Source organism: Lithobates pipiens, unplaced genomic scaffold (genome assembly GCF_037356315.1).
Source record: "Lithobates pipiens isolate NorthernLeopardFrog02 unplaced genomic scaffold, aLitPip1_a1.2 Scaffold_18, whole genome shotgun sequence".
Classification (NCBI taxonomy): domain Eukaryota; kingdom Metazoa; phylum Chordata; class Amphibia; order Anura; family Ranidae; genus Lithobates; species Lithobates pipiens.
In genome coordinates, this window is record NW_027507758.1 from 388,448,478 (window position 1) to 388,472,766 (window position 24,289).

Sequence of the window (24,289 nt, forward strand, 5' to 3'; positions counted from 1 at the left end):
TTTGCCCCTGTTTAACAGGGGAGTGTAATTACAATTTTTGCTGTAATATTTCACAGCAGAGTTTGTTCTTGTGCTCAACTAGAGTATCTGCGAAGGGTTACTGTGATGTGGCAGCCCCACTACCTAAGACCCAATTTTTCTGCCCCGGTTTAACAGGGGCATGTAATTACAATTTTTGATTAAATATTTAACAGCAAAGCTTGTTCCTGCGCTCAGCTAGAGTATCTGTGAGGGGTTGCGGTGTTGTGGCACCTCCACCAGTGCCTAAGACCCACTTTTTCTGCCCTTGTTTAATAGGGGCATGTAATTACAATATTTGCTCTAATATTTCACAGCAGAGCCCATTTTCGCGCTCAATAAGAGTATCTGTGAGGCTTTAAAGTGTTGTACTACCACCAACATCACCGCCCAAGGTCCAATTTTTATGCCCCTGTTTAACAGGGGCATGTAATTACAATATTTGCTCTAATATTTCACAGCAGGGCTTGTTCCTGCACTCAACAACAGAAACTGTGAGGGGTTACAGTGTTGTAGCACCACCATCACTGCCTAAGACCTAATTTACTGCCCCTGTTTAACAGGGGCATGTAATTACAATTTTTGATCAAATATTTAACAACAGGGCTCATTCCTGCGCTCAACTAGAGTATCTGTGAGGTCTAAGGATTATGAAAGAGTGCCCCCCCTTCTTGGATGTCGACAACTCCAAAGAATGGGCAGATCTCACCGAATTTTGCACTGCCAAATGGATGGCTGTTCTCATCACTCATAGGAAAAATAGGTACAAAAAATTAAGTGACCAAATTCACTCGATCGTTCAGGATGTTAACAACCAGTCCAACATCACCCCCCTCACATGGTTGGATACCCTCAAAGCCAACAATAGGAGAGATGAGGACTTTTTGATTAATATCAAAATGGGTAAATTCAAGATAGATCTGGATGATTACAATTTCAAGAGAATTTTTACTTGGAATAAAAAAACGTCTCTTTTACGCCACTCACTAGTCAATAATAGTTGTCCCAATCCATCTAATCAAGTGTCTCCTATGGGCCAGCAGAATTCTGCCTCAACCCGTCCTTCTCCGGTTCCCTTTATGAGTCTGAGACTACACACCCCTGCGGGACTCAGACTTCAGAAAAAACGCCCTAGCAACAACCATTCACCCTTACCTTTATCTAAACATATCCCTGCAAATACAAACCACGAACCAAGGAAACAATACAGTAAGGGTAAAAATGTGAGGAACACCAAAGAGGGTTTGGTTACCTCCCTCAACCGTTTTTACAATAGACCAGTTACAATGGCGACTCATGTTTCCAGTACCTCTGGGCCCGAGAATTATCCCACTGAAGTATATTTTTCTTCCACTACCAGTACCACCAATACAACTCCTGGTACACCCAATACCGATTCCCCTGTATTATCAAATTCCAGTAGTACTAATAACAACACTCAGGCCATCTCGCTCACTGGTCAACATTTCCTCAAACCTAGATGGAACTGAGGTTCCCTGTCAACCCATATCACACAGCATCAATAATACGGCTACTTTTTTAGTGCCCAGTCCTCCTCTGACAACCACATCACGAAAAAGAAAACTCACAGAAGAGGTTGCAGAGGAGGACGCAACAGAATGGCTAAACCTGCAGAAAATAATAAAACGATAAAGATTTTTAATCTTTCTAACCAAATCCTATCCCCTGCTGATATTTCTTTATTGAGCCGCGGCCTTACTTTCGTTCCCACCAATTGACCTAACCCCTTCCTTTTATTTAAAGACCTCAACAGTTATATTAGAAAACTAACATTGAAGAGACTTTTCCATATAAAAAACCAAAAAGCCCAACTCAAGACTCTGGATACACTAACCGCCTCTCCCACTGTCTTACCTAATGAGCCTGAAACCAGTTCTGAAAACCTTGAATGCTCCATTTTGGATCTATCCAATATGGAAGATGATCTACTAAGATCACTTTCACAACATTTAACCACCTCGCCCCCCATTGTACACACCAGTCTGAAACCAAAATCTATATTTTTTCCCACCCATTCAAAAGGCCCATATCTAGAAAGCTTTTATCGAGTTGTCTTTTCTGACATGATAAAACTCTGCAGTTCTTCCTCCAACAACTCACATAATTTGACACCTTTAGAAACGAATGCCTTGAAGCATTTATCCCAGGCCAGTGATATCATCATAAGATCTGCTGATAAGGGCGGAGCTATTGTCCTCCAGGAAAGGGACGACTATATTGCAGAAGCCTTAAGACTACTCTCAGACCAATCCACCTATATCAAGCTAAAAACAGACCCTACTAATATTTTTGCACAAGAAGCCAACCAACTCATCAAAATTGCCCTTTCAAATGGCATCATTACCAAAACTGAAAGTTCCTTTTTACACAAAGATTTTTACTCCATACCGTATTTTTACCATCTTCCTAAACTCCACAAAGATCAGCAACATCCCCCCGGCAGACCCATAGTGGCATCCATGGACAGCTTCACTTCTGGTTTCAGTCTCTACATTGATCAATTTCAACAACCTTTAGTCCAATCCCTTCCGTCATACATCAGAGACGGGACCCACCTCCTGGAACTTTTGTCCTCATACACCTGGGAACCCACATACATGTGGGTGTCCCTAGATGTTAGCTCATTATACACATCGATCCCACACTCCTTTGGCATTACAGCTCTTGAACATTTTCTGACCAGTGATCCTCTAATGAATGCCCGTCAGGCTTCCTTAATTATTGAGGCCACTAAATTCTGTTTGACCCACAACTATTTTATTTTCAACGGTGACTTCTATCTACAACAACAGGGCACGGCTATGGGAGCCAATTTTGCTCCCTCTTACACCAACCTCGCTATGGGCTACTGGGAACACCACTATATTCAACACAACAATCTTTTTGCCCCAAACATTATCTTCTTTGGGAGATATATAGATGATTTGATAATCATCTGTAGGGATGAGCTTCGAGTTCGAGTCGAATTCATGTTCTACTCGAACATTGCCTGTTCGCCTGTTCAGCGAACAGTGAACAATTTGGGCTGTTCGCAGCAAATTCGAAAAGCCGGAACACCCTATACAAGTCTATGGGAGAAATCTAAAGTGCTCATTTTAAAGGGCAATATGCAGGTTACTGTCCTAAAAAGTGTTTGGGGACCCGGGTCCTGCCCCAGGGGACATGGATCAATGCAAAAAAAAGTTTTAAAAACGGCCGTTTTTTCAGGAGCAGTGATTTTAATAATGATTAAAGTGAAACAATAAAAGTGTAATATTCCTTTAAATTTCGTAGCTGGGGGGTATCTATAGTCTGCCTGTGAAGGGGCGCATGTTTCTGGTGCTTAGAACTGTCGCTGCACAAAGTGTCATTTGTGCAGGAAAAAAAGTCTTTTAAAATCACTTGCGGCTAAATTGTCGGGTCTCCGTAATACAGAGAACACTCAATGAGTGTTCTCTGTATTAGCCGACAATTCATTCATTCATTGATTAAAAAAAAAAAAAAAAAAAAAAAAAAGCGTGGGGGTTCCCCTAAATTCAATCAAAAGGCCCTTCAGGTCTGACATGGATATTAAGGGGAACCCCGTGTCAAATTAAAAAAAAAAAATTGACGTGGGGGTCCCCCCAAATATCCATACCAGACCCTTCAGGTCTGATATGAATATTAAGGGGAACCCCGCATCAAATTTAAAAAAAAAATTGACGTGGGGGTCCCCCTAAATATCCATACCAGACCCTTTATCCGAGCACGCAACCTGGCAGGCCGCAGGAAAAGAGGGGGGGACGAGAGAGCGGCCCCCCCTCCCTCCTGAACCGTACCAGGCCACATACCCTCAACATTGGGAGGATGCTTTGGGGGTCTGTGACCCCTCAAAGCACCTTGTCCCCATGTTGATAAGGACAAGGGCCTCATCCTCACAACCCTGGCCGTTGGTTGTGAGGGTCTGCGGGCGGGGGGCTTATCAGAATCTGGAAGCCCCCTTTAACAAGGGGACCCCCAGATCCCGGCCCCCCCCCTGTTTGAAATGGTAAGGGGGTACAAAAGTACCCCTACCATTTCACAAAGAAAGTGTCAAAATGGTTAAATAAGACAAACACACTTTTGAAAAATTCCTTTATTAAAAAAAAAAAAAAAAAAAAAAATTCCAGCGGTGCTAATCCACTCTTGCTATCCAGCGATGGGTCTCCGGGGTCCAGCGATGGATGATCATATCCAGCGACGGGGCGCTGTCCATACCTCCTTCTTCTGTCTCCACTGCGGAGACACTGCAGAGAGCCGAGCGCTGACATTTCTTATTGGGAGGGCGGGGCCACCCGTCACCTGACCCCGCCCCTCTGACGCAGGAGAGGGAAGCCAGGGGTTCCCCAGTGACGTGTGGGTGACCCCGCCCCCTCTGATGTAACGGAAACCTGCTCCCAATGTTGAGGGTATGTGGCCTGGTATGGTTCAGGAGGGAGGGGGGGCCGCTCTCTCGTCCCCCCCTCTTTTCCTGCGGCCTGCCAGGTTGCGTGCTCGGATAAAGGGTCTGGTATGGATATTTAGGGGGACCCCCACGTCAATTTTTTTTTTAAATTTGATGCGGGGTTCCCCTTAATATCCATATCAGACCTGAAGGGTCTGGTATGGATATTTGGGGGGACCCCCACGTCAATTTTTTTTTTTAATTTGACACGGGGTTCCCCTTAATATCCATGTCAGACCTGAAGGGCCTTTTGATTGAATTTAGGGGAACCCCCACGCTTTTTTTTTTTTTTTTTTTTTTTAATCAATGAATGAATGAATGAATTGTCGGCTAATACAGAGAACACTCATTGAGTGTTCTCTGTATTACGGAGACCCGACAATTTAGCCGCAAGTGATTTTAAAAGACTTTTTTTCCTGCACAAATGACACTTTGTGCAGCGACAGTTCTAAGCACCAGAAACATGCGCCCCTTCACAGGCAGACTATAGATACCCCCCAGCTACGAAATTTAAAGGAATATTACACTTTTATTGTTTCACTTTAATCATTATTAAAATCACTGCTCCTGAAAAAACGGCCGTTTTTAAAACTTTTTTTTGCATTGATCCATGTCTCCTGGGGCAGGACCCAGGTCCCCAAACACTTTTTAGGACAGTAACTTTCATATTACCCTTTAAAATGAGCACTTTAGATTGTGAACGTTCGAGTCCCATAGACTTTAATAGGGTTCTAAAGTTCACACGAAGTTTAGGTCTGTTCGCAGGTTCTGGTGCGAACCGAACAGGGGGGTGTTCGGCTCATCCCTAATCATCTGGGATGGTACTCCAGATAGCATCAGGCCATTCATCAAGTACTGCAATAAAAATACATATGGCCTCTCTTTCACCCATGAGAGTAACCAAGTATCCTTAGCCTTTCTGGATCTTGAACTCGGCCATGACGGCCCCCTAATATATGCATAAAACTATACAAAGCCTACTGCGGGGAACTCATACCTGCACTTCAAAAGCTGTCACTTTCCAAAATGGATTAAAAATATACCTAAGGGACAGTTCTGTCGTTTGAGACAGAACTGCACACGGGACATTGATTACATCCAATCCAGCTCGTCCATCAAAACAAAATTCAAAGAAAAACAATACCCCGAGAGTCTCGTGGAGGATGCATACCAGCTATACCTACACGGCAAACCTAAAAAAGTCGATCCTAGCCATAGAGACCATTCCAGCAACTTCATTACCACCTTTCACTGTAAACACAAAAAAATTGAGAAAATCATAGAAAAACACTGGGGTATACTACAACAAGACCCCCACCTGAAACCTATTCTTCCCTCTCGGCCCAAAACAACATACCGTAGGGCGCCAAACCTCAAGAGTAAATTTGCTTCTAGTAAATTAAAAACTACTCCCATGTCCATCACGGTACCTACCCTCATCCCTCTTGTGGGAATGTACCGGTGTCATAAGAAACTGTGCAAAATGTGCATCTTTGTGGAACATGGTCAGAAGTCTTTCAACACCAAAGGCACCACCTATAGTCTGAGTGACTTCTATAATTGTTCCTCAGATTATGTGGTATATGACCTTACTGGCCCCTGCGGTCTTATCTATGTTGGCCAAACTATCCGGCCGGCTAGACAAAGGTTTAGGGAACACAGGCGGTCGATCGAAGGCAAAACTGACCCACACAGTGTCCCTAGACATTTTGTCACTGCACACCATGGGTCCACCTCTGGCCTCAGGGTTTGAGTCATAGAACAAATTCCCAGCTCTCTTCCCCCAGCTGAACGCTTAAAAAAACTTTGCGCCAGGGAAACTTACTGGATCTACTGCTTAGACACCTTAGCGCCTGGTGGAATTAACTAAAGTATTGAGATTTCGACTATTCTTTGATTCCTCCTCTTTCTATTATTACTTGTTATTATATATATATATATATATAATTTTTTTTTTTTTTATATATATATATATTTATATTTATTTTTATTATTATTATTTTTATTATTATTATTATTTTTATTTATTTTTATATTTATATCTAGTTTTATTTTTATTTCCACATCCATCATTTTCATTTTTATTTCTTCTTCATTCTTATATTTTTATTTTTAGTTTCTTTTTTTTTTTTTTTTTTTCATCAATTCCCATTTATTTTGTCCTTCTTCTCCCTCTCATAATTTTTTTTCATTCATTTTTTTCATTTCTTTCATTTTTCTCATTTTTTTCGTTTTTTTCATTTGATTCATTATTATCATTTTTCACTTTAGTTTCATTACTAACTCCTCTTACTTCACCACACATATATAAATAAATATATATACATGTCCATACATATATCTTGCACTACTCTTTCTCCCATTTACTCCTCTTCTTCCTGTTTACATTGTATTTAGTTCTGTGTCCTCACATTATTATGGTCCCCCTGCATTAGTCCATGCCTTATTAGTTCCTATGCCTGTATATTGGTTTCGGCATCCCCGCCCACTTTCCCTCCCCTGTGTGCTATTTATACCCCTGCCCTGATTCCAAGAGCCCAGCTTGATAAAGGAGCGCAGCCGTCCTGTCATACACGGTCTTGCCAGCTCAGGAAACACGTTGCATCCCCTGTGACGTCATCTCCCATCGCCCGGAGTTCCTCGTGCGTTCCACGCCTCGGACTAACGCTCACTGCTCTACATTGGCCGGCTCTGAACATCTAATACAGCCCCCAGGAGTGGACACACGCCGACAGGACTCCCCCAGCGCAAGGGATACAGATGACACATTGAGGGTCTCCCTTCGGTTTGGAATCTTGCCTGTTAATGTACTACTTAATGTGAGTGTTTTTAAACACCTGTGCATTAAATAAGAATTTTACAGTCTACACTCAGAGGCGCCTCTCTCTCTTATCTTTACAGTATCTGTGAGGGGTTGCAGTGTTGTGGCACCAACACCAGTGCCTAAGGCCCAATTTTTCTGCCCCTGTTTAACAAGGGCATGTAATTACAATTCTTGATATAAAATTTCACAGCAAGGCCCATTCCAGTGCCCACCAAGAGTAACTGTGAGGGCGTACAGTGTTCTGGTACCACCAACACATAAGGCACAATTTTTTGCAGAGTGTATAGGGCAGGCCGTATAGTATATACAGGAGGTCCCCTACTTTCAAACATCTGACTTACAAATGATTCCTACTAACAAATGGAGGGAGATAACAAGAAGTGAGAGGAAATCTACCCCTAGGAATGGAAATTCTCTCCTGTAAGAGTTAATATGGGAAAAGGTGTCTCCACTGATGCTTTATCACCAATCCTTGTTTCCCTAATAACCCCAAATTTTCTAAATCCAATTGTCATTGGGACAGAACGTGAGGTGAAATCTTCTAAACAGGGGCACAGACAGCAAAAAAAATGAAATGTTACATGGGTGATAACCCTTCCCTATGTTATCCAAAAAGCTTAAAAATAGATTTTTGGGCTGGAGCTACACTTATAAAAAAAAAAAAAATTCAACTTAAGAACAAACCTACAGTCCCTGTCTTGTTTGGACAGCCTGTATACTGCTGTTCAGAGTATATAGTGCCTGGGGGCCCATCACCTTTTCTTTTTTTAATTTGGGTGCGGGGTTCCCCTTAATATCCATACAAGACCCAAAGGGCTTTAATTGGGCTGAGGCATATTTCTCAATAATTTTTATCCATATTACTGGAACGCGACATTACATTATAGCCACAAGCAGTTTTAAATGATTTCTTATTTCTTTAGAAATGTCATTTTGTGCAAGAACTGTTCTAAACACGGGAAACATGCGCCACTTTACAGGCATACTATAGTCACCCCCTAGGCATGATATTTAAAGGAATATTTCACTTTTATTTTTTCACTGACTTACAAATGATTCCTACTGACAAACGGAGGGAGATAACAAGAAGTGAGAGGAAATCTACCCCTAGTAAGGGGTCATTAACCTTCCTAGCAGTAATCCCGAGTCTGGCTCGGGTTGGGATTTTACTAACACAAGCAGTAACCCCGAGCCAGACTCGGGATTGCATCGCTGGATGCAGGGACACAGGGGGAGTTACTTACCTTGTCCCCTGGATCCAGCGATGTCCTCTGCGCTGTGTGATCGAGCTGACCTCCGCTCGAATTCACGGTGCCGAATGCCGCCAAGCTCCGTTCCCTGCGACGTTACGGCGCACGGGAGCGGAGATCGGTGCCAAATTCAAAAAAGTAAAAAGACACAAAACACACACAGCACTGTAATCTTACAGATTACAGTACTGTATTAAAAAATTACACACCCCCTTTGTCCCTAGTGGTCTGTGCAATGCCCTGCATGCACTTTTATATTATAAATACAGTTTTTTCTGCCTGAAATTTGGAGATTGTCCATAGCTACCAAAAAGTGTCCCGTTTTCAGTGTTTTAGGATTTGATTACATTATTGAATAATTTTTTATTATTCTTTATTATATTATAAACGTTATCATACCCGGGATGTCTGCTAGACTCTGGTTTGAACAGATTTAAGAGAGTTATTCCTAAGAATTACAGGACTACAATATAAAACGCCAAATTTCCATGCAAAATAATTGTACCGCTTTCAGCACCTAAAACCAGAATGAATCATGCCACCAGGGAGGGTAAAGAGAGTATTGCAAGGTAGGTCTCGTCTTTCAGTTGAAGAAATTCTTTTTTTTTTTTTATTGCATTTTAAAAGTAGAAAAGGAATGAGCTCAGCAAACAAGAGTGAATCAGCTTACTGCCAATTTACTTCCAATTTATTTACAGCGAATCTACTTACTGTCAATAACAATCTGATCTGGGTTTTGCATGATAGAGTTCAAAACTGCAAACTCTAAACATGTATGTATGTGTATGTATGTATGCATGTACTGTATTTATCCATCTATCTATCTCTTTGTGAAACAACTATTTTAACTATGTATGATAGCGTTCAACATTTTGGATATCAAAAACTGTGGAAAATTATATGTTTATCTAAAAATACAGATCACCATCCAAAAGAGACTCATGCACATCCAATACAGATACATTGAAATATTATTTTGCTGTAAACAATTCCCAAATTCACCAGTAATGTGACAACGTTTAAAAGCAAGGTTGTTTTGCAAAACCTTAGGGGAAACCCAACAATATGAATGCATTTCTATAGATTAGAAAAAATTGTTGTACTATAGTTTGTATTTTGTCTTAAAACGTAAAAAGATACAATGTGTTAATATATATCTTTTGAGCAGCTTAACCCAAAAGAGAAATGCAGTATATTATATTGTATGTTTGGCTTCATTCGTTTTTATTTCTGTTTTCTTCTTAATTTTCACCTAGTGTTCCAAGTAACTCACCTAGGGAGACAACGCTTACTGTATTACTGTATATGCTGTATCTATCAGAATCAGCATTTTCACCCCAGGGTGTTTCCCTGATTAGGACTACAAACACATCCTCCTCTCTTGATTTTAATTATATAGGAGGTAAGGGAATATGTCGTTTACAGCGGGTAGTTTGAAGGAAGATAACATTGAGTTTACAGAGGTAAAAGGACCCTGTATTTTCTTATATCAAAAATCTAAAGCCTAAACATTTTTTACCTTGCATTAAGGTAAAAAAAAAAAAAGTAGAAGTATCCCCCTCCTACCTTCTTACACTTATCAGAGCCCTTATTTAATCTAGCGCTTTCCTACAGTGGCCCTTCACTTAATTTCTGTTCTTACAGGCTTTGGTGAAGTAGTGGGAGCCATTGTCTCCCTTCTGCTGTCAATCAAAGCCAACAACAAAGGAAGCAGGGAGTGGGGCCGAGCCCCATTGTCTGCATCCATAGACACATACAGAGAGGTTTGGGTGTGTGCCCACATGAGTGGCTCCATAGAAAGAGGCTTCCTATGGGGGCACTCGCCAGAAATGTGGAGCCAGATACGCTGACGAGGGACCCGAGAAGAGAAGGTTTGGGGCCTCTCTGTGAAAATCCAGTGCATAGAGCAGGTAAGTATAAACCTGTTTGTTATTTTTTTTAAATGTGTGCATATACAAAAAAAAGAAAGAAGAGCTGAATGATTCAGGAACATGGCCAGTGTACAAGAAGTTGTTCCCATAACTACATTGCATCTCACATTACAAAGCGGAATACCACAGTTAAAACTTGCCGTATACTAGGGATGGGCGAGCTCTTTGGTTGTTCGGATGTTCTGCAGAACAACAAACAATATGTGGTGTTCAGGCCAAATTTGAAAGCCACCGGAACACCGTGTTCATTTTAAAGGCTTATATGCAATTTATTGTCATAAAAAGTGCTTGGGGACCTGGCTCCTGCCCCAGGAGACATGTATCAATACAAAAACTGCCATTTTTTCCGGAGCAGTGATTTTAATAATGCTTAAAGTGAAAGAATAAAAGTGAAATATTCCTTTAAATTTTCTACCTGGGGGGTGTCTATAGTATGCCTGTAAAGTGGCACATTTTTCCCGTGTTTAGAACAGTCCCTGCACAAAATGACATTTCTAAGGGAAAAAAAGTAATTTAAAAGTACTTGCGGCTATAATGAATTGTCGGTCCCGGCACTACAGATAAAAGTCATTGAAAAAATGGCATGTGATCCCCCTAGTCCATTACCAGGTACTTTGGATCTGGTATGAATATTAAGGGGAAACCCTGAACCAAAGTTAAAAAAAAATTGAGTGGGATCCCCCCAATTTCCATACCAGGCCCTTCAGGTCTGGTATGGGTATTAAGGGGAACCTTGAGACAAATTTGTTTGAAAAAATGGCGTAGGGGTCCCCCTCAAAATCCATATCAGACCCTTCAGTTCTGGTATGGGTAGCCCCCCAAAGCAGTCCCCATTTTGATGGGGACAAGTGCCTCATCCCCACAACCCTTGCCCAGTGGTTGTGGGGGTCTGCAGGAGGGCTTATTGGAATCTGGAAGCCCCCTTTAACAAGGGTACCCCCAGATCCCGGCCCCCCTGTTTGAAATGGTAACAAATAAAGTGTCAAAATGTAAAAAAAAAACACAAGACACACTTTGGGACAAATCCTTTATTAAAAAAATAAAAAAATAAAAATATCCCACGAAGTCCATTCATATTCTTCTCTTGCTCTGCCAATGGACTGAAAAAGGAGAAAAAAAACAATGCCACGACCGACCCACCTCCATGGGAGGCACCTGCCGTGTGACGCATCATTGATTTGGGGGCCACAGGGTGATGTACCAGGGTGACCCCACCCCCTCTGACGCACAAGGACTTTCAAATGACTTCACAGTGGTGTCAGAGGGGGCGGGGTCATACATTTACATAACCGGGAGGGTGACCCCGCCCCCTCTGAAGCCCCAGGAAAGCCATGTTGAAGTGCCTGTATGTCCGAAGGGGGCAGGGTCATCCGGAATGTCACCATTATATAAGAACTGTCAAAGCGAAGATAGTTCATATGGCAGGTGCCTCCCATGGAGACGGGTCTGTTGTGGCTTTGTTTTGTTTTTCTTTTTTGCTCCATCGGCGGAGCAAGAGAGGAAGATGAATGGACTTTGTGGGATTATTATTTTTTTTAATAAATGACTTGACCCACAGTGTGTCTTATGTTTTTTTAAACATTTTAACACTTTTTTGTGAAATGGTATGGGTACAATTTACCGGTTACAATTTCAAAAGGGGGGTGGGATCTGGGGGTCCACTTGTTAAAGGGGGCTTCCAGATTCCGATAAGCCCCCTGCCCACAGACTGCCACAACCACGGGGCAAGGGTTGTGGGGATGAGGCCCTTGTCCCCATCAACATGGGGACAAGGTGCTTTGGGGGCTACCCCAAAGCACCCTTCCCATGTTGAGGGTATGTGGCCTGGTACAGTTCAGGAGGGGGGCACTCTCTCATCTCCCCCTCTTCTCCTGTGGCCTGTCAGGTTGCTTGCTTGGATAAGGGTCTGGTATAGATTTTTGGGGGGACCCTCACGCTATTTTTTACAATTTTGGCGCGGGGTTCCCCGTAAAATCCATACCAGACCCTTCGGTCTGGTATGGATTTTGAGCGGGGTGTTTTTATATTAGGGGAGGGATTAGGTCTGAAGACTGTTTGATTCATGTGTCCCTCCCTGTCTTTTGTGAGGGGGTCTTTTCCATTCACATCACATATGCAGTGTGTGTGTTTTTAGTTGTTGGGCAGGGGTGGATCATAGGGGAGAATCCCCTTTTCTCTCTTTTTTTTTTTTTTTTTCTGACCAAAATTATAGGGGGACATGGGGATTGGTGTTTTTTCTATGTAATTTTTAGGCAATAAACAATTTTAGTTTAACTCATACAGGTGTGTGGAAATCTTTTTATTTTTTTTATTATTTTTTTGTGTTGATGTATACTATAGACACCCCCCAGGTATGAAATTAAAAGGAATATTTCACTTTTATTGTTTCACTTTAAGCATTATTAAAATCACTGCTCCCGAAAAAATTGCCATTTTTAAAACTTTTTTGCATTGATGCATGTCCCCTGGGCCAGGACTCGGGTCCCCAAACATTTTTTATGACAATAACTTGCATAGAAGCCTTTAAAACTAGCACTTTTGATTATTCATGTTTGTGTCCCATAGACTTTACCAGTGTTCATGTGTTCTGCCTAATTTTTTGCCTGTATGTTCTGGTGCGAACCGATCCAGGGGGTGTTTGGCCCATCGCTACTGTCTAGTCAATTAAGTAAAGAACAACAACTGTTTAGTACACATTTAAATAATAATGTGCTATGGTACTTTGTGATGTGGGATATTTACTGGCCTTTAATACAGTAAGATTACATTGAAGTGACTAACTGGAACCAACATTCATTATGTACATGAAAACTATTTTTACATTATCATATCATACTTTTTATAAATTAAGACTAAGGCCACGTACACACGGGCGGATTGTCTGCCCAACTTAGTCCGCTGAACAGTGTTTCAGCGGACAATCCGCTCGTGTGTGGGCTTCAGCTGACTTTTTCAGCGGATTGTCTGACGAACAAAGTCTTACGGAATTTCCATAAGACAGTCCGTCCAAACTTGGTTTTAGCGGACAGTCTGCTCGTGAGTAGGCTAGTTCGACAGACTAAGTTTGGCGCATGCTCACAAAGGATTTACACGGCGAAGGTTGCACTGCAGTGTATTGGACGTCGAATTTTTCGTCCCGTCGTACGTGCCGTACACGTCATTGCGCAAGCTTTCAGCGGACTGTCTGCTCATCGTGTGTGGTCAAGTCCGTTCATGCAAATTTTGAACGGACTGTCTGTCGGATTGTCTGACGAACTTAGTTGGCCAGACAATCCGCCCGTGTGTACGCGGCCTTAGAATAATGATGAAAATAACGAACAACCACATTGCAGAGTAACATTTAAAACAATATAAAAGAAAAAGACTCAGGGTAAAACAATGCAATAATCCAACATCATTTTGTTTCTTTTAGTCATACAAGATCAAGTCAAGTTACAAGTCTTTTGCTGCAATTCCTACAAATACATTACTTCGAGACCAAAAGGTTAGTGAGAGCTTCAAGTCTTAAGCCTCATACACACGATCCGATTGTAGGCCAACCGAGCATCTGATTCTTGCCAAAAGAGTGTGTGCCAGGAACTTGTCTTGCATACTAACAGTATACAATTGTCGGCTAATAAACACGAACTTAGTGATGCACTACGAGGAATTTCAGCTCTTGAGTGCTACCCTTTGGGCCCCTTCTGCTAATTTCGTGTTTGGTGAGCATTGATTCCGAGCATGCGTGTTTGTACTTTCGACTTTTGTGTGATGGACTTTTGTACTGACGATATGAAAATCAGACAGACCGTTGTCCGCCGAAAATTTACTAGCCTGCCATTCAACATTTGTTGGCTGAAAGTTGGGCAACAATTGTCAGAGGAGCGCACTAATGGTCAGATTTTAGGACAACAATCTATCAACAGACAATCCTCTGCCAACAATCTGATCGTGTGCACAAGGCTTTAGATTGACATTTATTTTATATGTCAAAATATTGTAAATTTATTTTGTTCACTTTATTTCAAGCACTTATATTACAGACATGTATATCTTTTATTATAATGTCCATTATATTTACAAGGGTGGGAGGACATCTATCAGTTTTACTCTTTTCACTGCCAGGCCCTGCACTCCACTTTTAACCTCCACACCATACATTTTCTGAAATCACATGACCTGTATAATAAAAAAAAGGTGCTACTGATTTTTAAGGCTCCACAATATTTGTGCAAGTGTTTATCAAAACAATTTTTGTTGCTAAAAATACACTAAAATCATGATTAGCAGATACAAACACAGCACATTTTACAAAATTCCTGTTAAATTCCTACTAAATTAAAAATCTTCACCTGTATCAAGTTAATAAATTACAAATATTTGTACATTTTGTACATTTTTGTACACTAGAATTATCCATTCTAGTGTGTGTATCCCACTTAGAGCTGCAGCCTTTATTTTAATTTTTGTAATATATATTTTTTCCCGAGCGCAGTTTATTTTTAGTTTCTACATTTTAAATTGCGCCTTTTATGTAATGGTGAAAATAGAATGTACACAAAAATGTAAATTAACAAATGTCTCTAACAATCTGGAGGTTTTCATTTTTCCCTTACAGTTTTCAGAGTTTGTAAAAGACCCCTCAAACCATATATTTCTGAAAGAACGGTACCAGTAGAATAAAAAAGAGGGTGCTACTGATTAGCACAAATATTTATTAAAACAATATTTTTAATCTTAAAATACACTAAAATCATTATTATCAGACACTAAATATAACAGTTCAACCTGTATTGAGTTAACAAATAACAAATATTTGTACATTTTAAATTTGCACCTTTTTTGAAAAATGGTGAAAAATCGAACGTACAGAAACATTTCTCTAAAAGCCTGGAGGTTTTTATTTTTTACTTACAGCTTTCAGAGTTTGTAATAGACCCAACAAATCATATATTTTCTGAAAGCACATGCAGTAGAATAAAAAAAAGGTGCTACTGATTTTTAAGGCATTTGCACAAATGTTTATCATACAAAATTGTTGCTTAAAATACACTAAATTCATTATTAGCAGATACAGTACAAATACAGCAAATGTGACAAAATTCCTGCTAAATGTAAAAGCTTAACCACTAGCCGACCAGCCGCCTTTGTTACACGGTGCCAAGTTGGCTCTTCTGCGCAAATCGCCATAGCTATATGGGGGCTTGTGCAGGTGCATTAGAGGGTGAATGCATGCTCATGCCTGCTGTGTGCTGTGGGAGCATGCCCGTGGGTTGGGCGGACTCAATGTCTGCCAGCGACCCGCAATTGCCTATACAGAGGGAGAATTTGCCTTTGTAAACAAGGCAGAACCCCATTCTGACAGGAGACATGACAGGGATCTATCGTGTTCCAGGCAGCCCACCCCCCCTACAGTTAAAACACACCTAGGGAACACACGTAACCCCTTGATCACCCCCTAGTGTTAACCCCTTCCCCACCAGTGTCATTTTTACATTGATCAGTGCATTTTTATAGCACTGATCAATGTAATAATGTCACTGGTCCCCCCTAAAAAAAAGTGTCATTTTGGGTCAGATTTGTCCTCTGCAATCCCTTTAAAAATCGCAGATCGCCGCCATTACTAGTAAAAACAATAAAAAATAAATAAAATTCCCTAAATCTATCCCATATTTTGTAGACACAATACGTTTTGCGCAAACCAAACAATATACGCCCAATGTCATTTTTTTATCAAAAATATGTAGAATATATATTGGCCTAAACTGATGAATAAATTCATTTTTTATATATTTTTTGGATATGTATATATATATATATATATATATATATATATATATATATATATATATATATATATATATATATATATATATATATATATATATTTTTTTTTATATATATAAAATTGTCACTTACAAGTGGGAAATATTGAAGGAGAGCTTTATTAATGCAATTGCGCCCTAACTGGGATGGAAGCCTATAAAGTTAAGTTGGAGAGGTGTTAACCAAATCATTTTTGTTTCAATAAGAAAATAATACAATACAGTTTGACCAAAGAACAAATCAGTAACCATCTTGACAAAATATCTAACAAATTACAAAATTCAGATTAGTTAGTATATCTAGTAGATAATGATTATGTCAAATAGATTACAGTAAGAAAAACCTTGTGATGTACATCACTAAAAAAGGAGAAACATGAGTACATGAGAAACAAGTAAATATCAGGAAAAGAAAAGGAGTCAATGAGTCAAGTTGCATTTTTACCTCATGCTTTTCCAGTGGCAATGACTATCGATAGAGAATCATTAATCAACCATTTATTTAAAATTATAGTTTTGAGTCATACCATATTGTCGTGGGAGACCATTGTTGCTCTTTTTTTGTTTATAGCGCAAAAAATAAAAAATGCAGGGGTGATCAAATACCACTAAAGGAAAGCACTATTTGTGGGGGAAAAAAGACGTCAATTTTGTTTACACAACTATGCAATTGTCAGTTAAAGCGACGCTGTGCCGAATCACAAAAAGTGCTCTGGTCAGGAAGGGGGTAAATCCTTCCGGGTCTGAAGTGGTTAAGAAACAAAGATATTTGAATATTTTTTTATAATATTCTGAGGTGGGCATATGAAATTATTTTTAAAGGGAAGCAAATGTTTTCAGTTTCCCTTTATTATGTAGATCATCCAACCAATGGATTCACTTGGTGATCCAAGTATGCACTGTTAGGTCTGGGATACAAAGCATATGAATTTGTTAGGGAAAGATAAATATTTAGAATTATAGCCTGCTAGTGAAGAAAGCAGTACTCTCCAGGTTTTCCTTGTCAAAAAGATTTTATTGAACATACAATAGAGTATTTGACAATAGGTTAAGTACATAATATACAACAGAAGTAATGAAGCTCAGAGTTATATATTCAATACAATGTAAATGACATATTCAACTATAATTACTACTATAACAATAATGCATATTAATGGTATGGTTTATTAGAGGAATTAGCTTCTTAAGTAGGAAAGAGTTTCAAAATCATAATAGGAATAGATAGAGAAGAAAGGAAAGATAGGAAGAGAAGAAACTAGGAAGGGAAGAAGAGAGGTCCGCAGGGTCGAGTCGTGGGCCGCCATATCACTCAGAAACACTCCAGGTTTTCAAAGATGCTTGCATAGTTGAGAGATGTCCTGTATTGCATTCTTTAATGGAGAAACTAAGCAACCACAAAAACAAATCATTCCCTAGTGTGGCAAAAGCTTCTAAAGGACCTCAATAATGTGATTGGGGTAGGACAACAGCACACTTTCATTTGCTCTATAAATCCCAAACCACCAGCCAATTTATTTGTGTATGCATCTTGTTTTCTTACCTTGCCAGATAAAGGTATTAATCTTAGTTTGCAAGGAGTGGAGGTAAGTCTGCGGTAACAAGATAGGTAGCGATCTAAAGAAGTTCGGGGAGAAGTACCATGTTACAAGGTGCTTCCAGACCATAGTAAGCTATTGGAAGCTAAGGATCTTTCTTTAACATATCCAAGAAGGAATTATAATTTGTTTTAATGTAAGTCTGATCCAGTCAAGGTTATCCACAAATAATCTATACCAGAGTCAACCCAGGAATAAGGATATAGGAAGCGCATGCGTTGTTTAGAAGGATCTGTTATCCACGAGTCTAATATAAACTATTTGGAGTCATTGACTCCAAATAACGAAAAACAAATTAATCAAAATATAGAGAAGAGTATACTGCCACCAATGCTTGTTCAGGGTCAGTCAACATTAAAATGACATTATCTGCAAACAGGCTGATCCTAAGTTCTCTGTCACCTATGGAGAAACCTTTAATATCTGGGTGTGTTTGTACATGAGTGGCTGGTGGTTCCATCATATTGAAGATAATAGGGGACAATGGACATGTCTAGTACTGTTGGTGATTAAAAATGATTAGATAGTACAGTGTTACCATAGCAGAAGGGCAGGAATATAGGACCATAATAGCAGAGTAAATCTACCCATTAAAACCAAATTTCCTCAGTAGTTGCGCCAGGTACTCCCAATGGAATCTGCTGAACGCCTTCTCAGCATCAAGTGTGAGTAGCAGGGAATGCGTCTGAAAGGCCTCTGCATAATGAATAATATTGAGCAAACATTGTGTTGCATCAGAGGATTGCTACCCTTTCGTAAAGCCTAATTGTTCAGGATGGATAAGATTTGGTAAAATATCCACCATACGATTTGCGATTAGTTTAGCATAAATATTTAAAGTCTAAATTTGGCAAGGAGATAGGTAATTCTGAGACAAAATAGGTTCCTTACCAGGTTTTGGAAACGTTATGATCAGTGCTGATAACTTCTCCAAATGGTTGCACAAAATGGAGCTAAATTGTTTATAATATTCTCTGGTAAATCTGCTTGGTCCAGGAGATTTGTTGCTAGGGAATTGGGTAACAATTTTGGCAATTTCAAGGGATGTAAAAGAGGTATTTAAGGATTGCAATTGAGATTGGGAGATATTGGGTTTGTTGATTTTAGATAAGAATTGATGTATAGTAGCAGGGGAAGGTTGGGAGATAGAGCCATCTACTTTCAATAGTTGCTAAAAGCATTAGCACTCTCTATAGCAGGGATCTCAAACTTTTTGACCTCCAGCTGTTGCGAAACTACAAGTCCCATGAGGCATTGTAAGGCTGACAGTTACAAGCATGACTCCCACTGGCATGATGGGACTTGTAGTTTCACAACAGCTGGAGGGCCACCAGTTTGAGACCCCTGATCTATAGGATCATATAATTAACTTTTAGATACTGGGTGGTGTATAAAAGGGATTTTGTTCTTGCTAATGTGGCCTTTCAATGTTCTCGCTAAGATCTTTCTCGCTTTATTACCAGAGGCATAGTAATTTATCTTTAATGTTCAAACCGATTTTTTAAATGATTCAAGCATTAAGGCCCTTAACTCATGTCTTTGTTTGCTCAATGAAGATGGTAAAGCAGGTAAAGGGTTATTTTTATTTTGCGTTTTCTTTTGTTTAATGTCTGCCAAAATAGCACCTTGTCAGAAACCATAAATCAGACCGAGACAAAAGTCAGAAATCAGCGTAGTGGAACAGCAAGCAGGATCTGGAGCCATAAGAAATGTCAGCCAAGCAAGTCTTTAACAGGAACGCAGAAGATAGTCTCTGTGATGTTGACCAAAGTGAAGGCAGAGATCATCTGGGCTGGATGGCTTAAGTGACGAGCAGGATATGATCAACAAGTGAGTCACTGTGGAGAGATAGGAGCTGGCAATTAGCCGACAGCTGAGCGGCCAGCCCTGACACATCCAAATGCAGTGTCTTGCTCTTTTTATTTTGAGATCCCAGTTGACTAAAGGTCCCACGCATAAATGCTTTGTGAGCTAAAAGGGCTAAAAAGGCTAAAAGGGTTTTGTACTGAGTTTCTATTGTGTTGAAAAATTTGTGTTGTTGTAGGAGGGCACAATAGGTTGGGTTCTACAATAAAGCAGTATTGGAGTGCCATAGGCAAGTGATATTTGCAGGTGGGCCATCTTCTAGAACCAAGCTAGAAGGGACGTGGTCTGACCAGGTGATTTCATGGATCATGGTTTTGGAGACCTGAAGAAGTAGTTTCTTATTCACTAGAAATAAATCAATCCTGGAATATTTACTGTGTCAGGCTAAAAGGAAAGTGTATTCCCTTTCATCCTCATTATGGCAACTTCAAGTGTCATACAGATTGTGCTTATATACAAATGGTTGTAAGCATATGGACTGCTAAGTTTTCCCAGCTGTTGAGTCCATACTATAATCAGGCACTAAATTGAAGTCCCTGCAGAAGATTAAGAGGACTTGCTGCCATTTAGATTTTGTCTGTAGTTTCTGGAGAAAGGCGAGTTGATGCAAATTTGGTACATACACACTTACCAAGATATATTGTGTGCTGTTCATGGAGCAGATTAAGATGATATAACGGTCTGATGGATCTAGGACCGAGTGATGAAGATGGAAGTCCACAGTGTCTCTCATAGCTACCTTAACCCCTCATTTTTTGGCAGGTATATTTGCTTGATATACATAAGGAGCATGAGTCTCCTGGATGCAGATTACATCACTTTGCTGGTAAAGTGCTTCATGCCACAATGAACACTAGGTGGTTTAAGACCTTTGGGTTCAAAGACTAGATCTTAAGACCCATTGTTATGGTAGGGCAACACAGCATATACCAGACATATCGAGGCTTGCAGTTGGGCAACAAAAGACACAGAGAGAAAATGAAATTCGACTCCTTAACAAAACAGTTGAAAGAGTAAAAAGATAAACCACAAAAAAAATTCCTTGTATGGAATAAAAAAAGGCTTTAAGAAGCCAAGTGCAAATGCCATCTGCATTCAGTGGTAAGAAGAAAAGTTCACTTGTGACAAAATATAACAAACTTGACACTTTAGACATTCCAGGATGGGGTAGGACTACCAGAATGCATTCGTGATTTGAAAGCAGTCACCGAGCATTGTGCTTTCTTTTACGAGATACCACCTGCCAGTACATCAGAAATTTAATTTCATGTTTGGAGAAGATGTAACCCAAAATCTAAGGATGTGATAAGATGAGATTTGCCATCCTTAGTGATTAACAGATCAGTGGGACACCAACAGTGGGCAATTCTATGATTACTTTATGCCTTGGTGATGGTGTTCAATTGCTTCCGCTTCTGCAGTGTATACTGTGAAAGATCGGTAAACAGTTGAATAGAGGCATATGGAGCTGAGAGTTTACCTAGAGATCTGGCTTTGTCCATTAACATCTCCTTGACATGAAAAAATGGACTCTCATCAGCACTTCCCTGGGTAGATTTTCAGGAATGAAGGAAGGTTTAGGGATGCGATGCATATGATCAATGACCACCACAGTTTTGTCCAGATCAGGCAGTAAGGCATGTATTAAATTGTGACCAATCTTCTAAGTCTGCCAGTTTGGCTCTCAGCCATTCTCTGTCATCTTGACTTTCATTGTGCACTTCCACTAAAGGTGGAGAGAGGTTAAAGGGGCTCACCTCATTTACTGAGCATCCAGCATCTTTCAGCCTTTGTTTAGATTTCCCAGGGCTGCCTGAAACAGGTGTAAAGGGAGATGGAGAGCTTTGAGGAGATGTAAATGTTTTTCTCCCAGAGCTCCCACACTGTACCATGTCACACACTGGAGGAGAGGAATGTGCCTGCTGTGTCGCTGAACCAGTGCCATCTTGCCTCCCGCCTCCATTGGCTGTGCAAAGAAAGCCTCCAGTTTTTGAGGCTTGTGACTGGATTTCCTTTTTGGGGAAATCACGGCCCGGTAAGGAGCTATAGAGGCAGATTTTAACAGACTCGATGGCTTGCTTTACCTCAAAGTCTTCCTTTTGTGCTAGGAGCTGTGAGCTCAAGCTGCCAAGCTACTCGCGAGCCAGCCAAGCCTCCCCTGAACCAAATAATTTTGAGCATATTAAATTTGCATTGGATGTGATATGGATTGTACCCTATATTAATAATTTCAATTTTATTATTTTCAATTTTAATGGATGGTATTATGGAAAAATACAGGGAGTTGACATTGGAGCGGTGTGTACACAAGCTCCTGCCTTTTAAACCTACGGTATTGAGAGATCTTTGTCTTCTCCCTTGAGAGCTTTGATGCACATGCCACTCTCTGGCTTTGATATGTGGATGACATGTTGCAGTTTGTTATACTTTTGAACAACAATAGACAAAATATTTTTCTTACACTAAGTTTTGATAAAGAAAAAATATATTTTTTGGCGTTGGACTGTTTTCATCAATGGTATTCTTTGAAAACTAGGGCTTACAAATAGTAAGCTCTGGGAGGTCTTACAACTGGATCCTATTTTGGGACAAATAGTGGACTCACTTCCCTTAATGGTGGTCAACAGGGGTAGAAACTTGAAGAACATGCTAGTGAATTTTAAGCTTCAGGTTCAGCTTTGGAATGTCTTACAATTGGATCCTATTGTGGGTCAAATAGTGGACCCACTTCGCTTAATGGTGACCAACAGGGGTAGAAACTTAAAGAACATGCTAGTGGATGTTAAGCTTTAGTAAGTTCACTTACTAGATGTGTTCACTTACTAGATGTAACTAGATGTACTAGATGTAGCACTTCTTTTATTGTCAAACTAGAAGGAGTAAGAAACGAGGTATACATGTAGCGGTTCCCCTATTTATAGACATGTAGAGGTGAGAGATATATGTTTAAACTCTGATGGTTCCAAACAGTTTAAGATGTAACACTTTTTTATTGTCAATCTAGTAAAGTTGGGTATCAGTTGATTTGTCATTTTGAATTAAAAAAAGTTTAGAGTTGTTATGGTGGACCACTTAAGGTATATATCTATAAATAATCCCAATAGTCAGTTGGTGAATCATTTATTGGAGTTTCATAAGACAGCAGCTTAACAATAGTTCCAGAATTGGAGATTTTGATTTGATTATTAAAAAAAAAAAGAATGTTATTGGATGTATATGTGCTGTTTTGGCACCTCAGGGTACAATTAACACCTGGGCTGAGTTCGGAGTTTTCCTGTAGATTGTATCTTAGTGTTTAGAAAAGAAAAAATAAAGCTAGCTAAATTTGATCAATTATGCTTATTTTATAGGTGCAATTTAAAGTGGAAGTAAACTCCCCTATCGTTTTCAGCCAAGGAAGCTGCCATCTTTGCCTCTGTTTAATCTTCAACTGCTATGGTTCTGCACATGTGATTCGTTATGACACCAGCCATTGGATGGTTTGATAGTTTGGCTGAGAGCACAGCCAATGTGCAGTTAGCATTCCCGGCATGCCTTTTTTTTTTAACTGTTTAAATTGATGAGTTTACTTCCACGTTAATGCAAAGTGAGGTGTGGAACAAGAAGGATTAATATAAAACCAGCATACATGGATAGTTGTTACATGCTCAGCACACATCTTACTAAAACTGCTGAGGTGAAACCTGTCTATGTCATTTAGAATGAACATGCCAGCTCCCTGCTTGTTATGCAGGTAAGACAAAGGTCCTACAAAGCCACGAGATTGTTATTTAGGATGTACTATATTGGACAAACTTGAACAGTTATTTGAAACATGCCAAGTAAAATTAACTCTCTGCTGAATGATTACTTATGTTGTGAAAGAGATGTGACTTCAGGGGAGAGAAATAATACTTGGAAATTGATATGAACTTTTCTTACAGCATTTTAAAAGGTAATTTGATACGCATCAACAAGCGCTAATTGCTTTCAGTAAGAAAACTTTGATTCCCCACTTAATGTCTTCTTTCACTGGATAATTTTCATCATTGACAGGTTGTGTGGAATGTTAGTCCAATTTTAAATGAAGAATATTTGTCTAATTTTAGATGAAGGGTATTTGTTTTTCCATGGGGTTACTTCTTTAATTAAAAACAATCGTGAAGCAGAGCAAAGCAGGATGAAATCATTTAGCAGCTAGCAACAACTTACCCTAAATACCCTTTTGGAGTTTGTGATTTTTTACCCTATCTTGATCTGCATTATTTTAGAGCCAATATTAAATACAAGCTATAAGGGGCTTGTGCAATATTACTACATTGAATATATTCATGAGTGAAAGTGGCTGAATAATATTATGATGGCGTTATGAGTAACTGCTCATAATTGTGTACTGACAGCTACACATACAGTGGGGACGGAAAGTATTCAGACCCACTTAAATTTTTCATTTTTTTCCTCATTAATGTACACAAAGCACCCCCTATTGACCGAAAAACACAGAATTGTTGCCATTTTTGCAGATTTATTAAAAAAAGAAAAAAAGAAATATCACAT

At 39.8% G+C, this 24,289-nt stretch overlaps 1 protein-coding gene across 3 annotated transcripts in view; it reads left to right on the forward strand.

Annotated features, from left to right (window-relative positions):
- MLIP (muscular LMNA interacting protein) overlaps positions 1–24,289 on the forward strand; it is a 415,413-nt gene that overhangs the window by 199,689 nt on the left and 191,435 nt on the right. For all 3 annotated transcript variants that reach the window (XR_013276824.1, XM_077487812.1, XM_077487813.1), the window contains one exon: positions 13,898–13,969. Coding sequence is in view for 2 of the 3 variants with exons in the window: in XM_077487812.1 (XP_077343938.1) it covers positions 13,898–13,969 (72 nt within the window). In the remaining variant the exon portion in view is untranslated. The remainder of the gene's footprint in view (positions 1–13,897; positions 13,970–24,289) is intronic.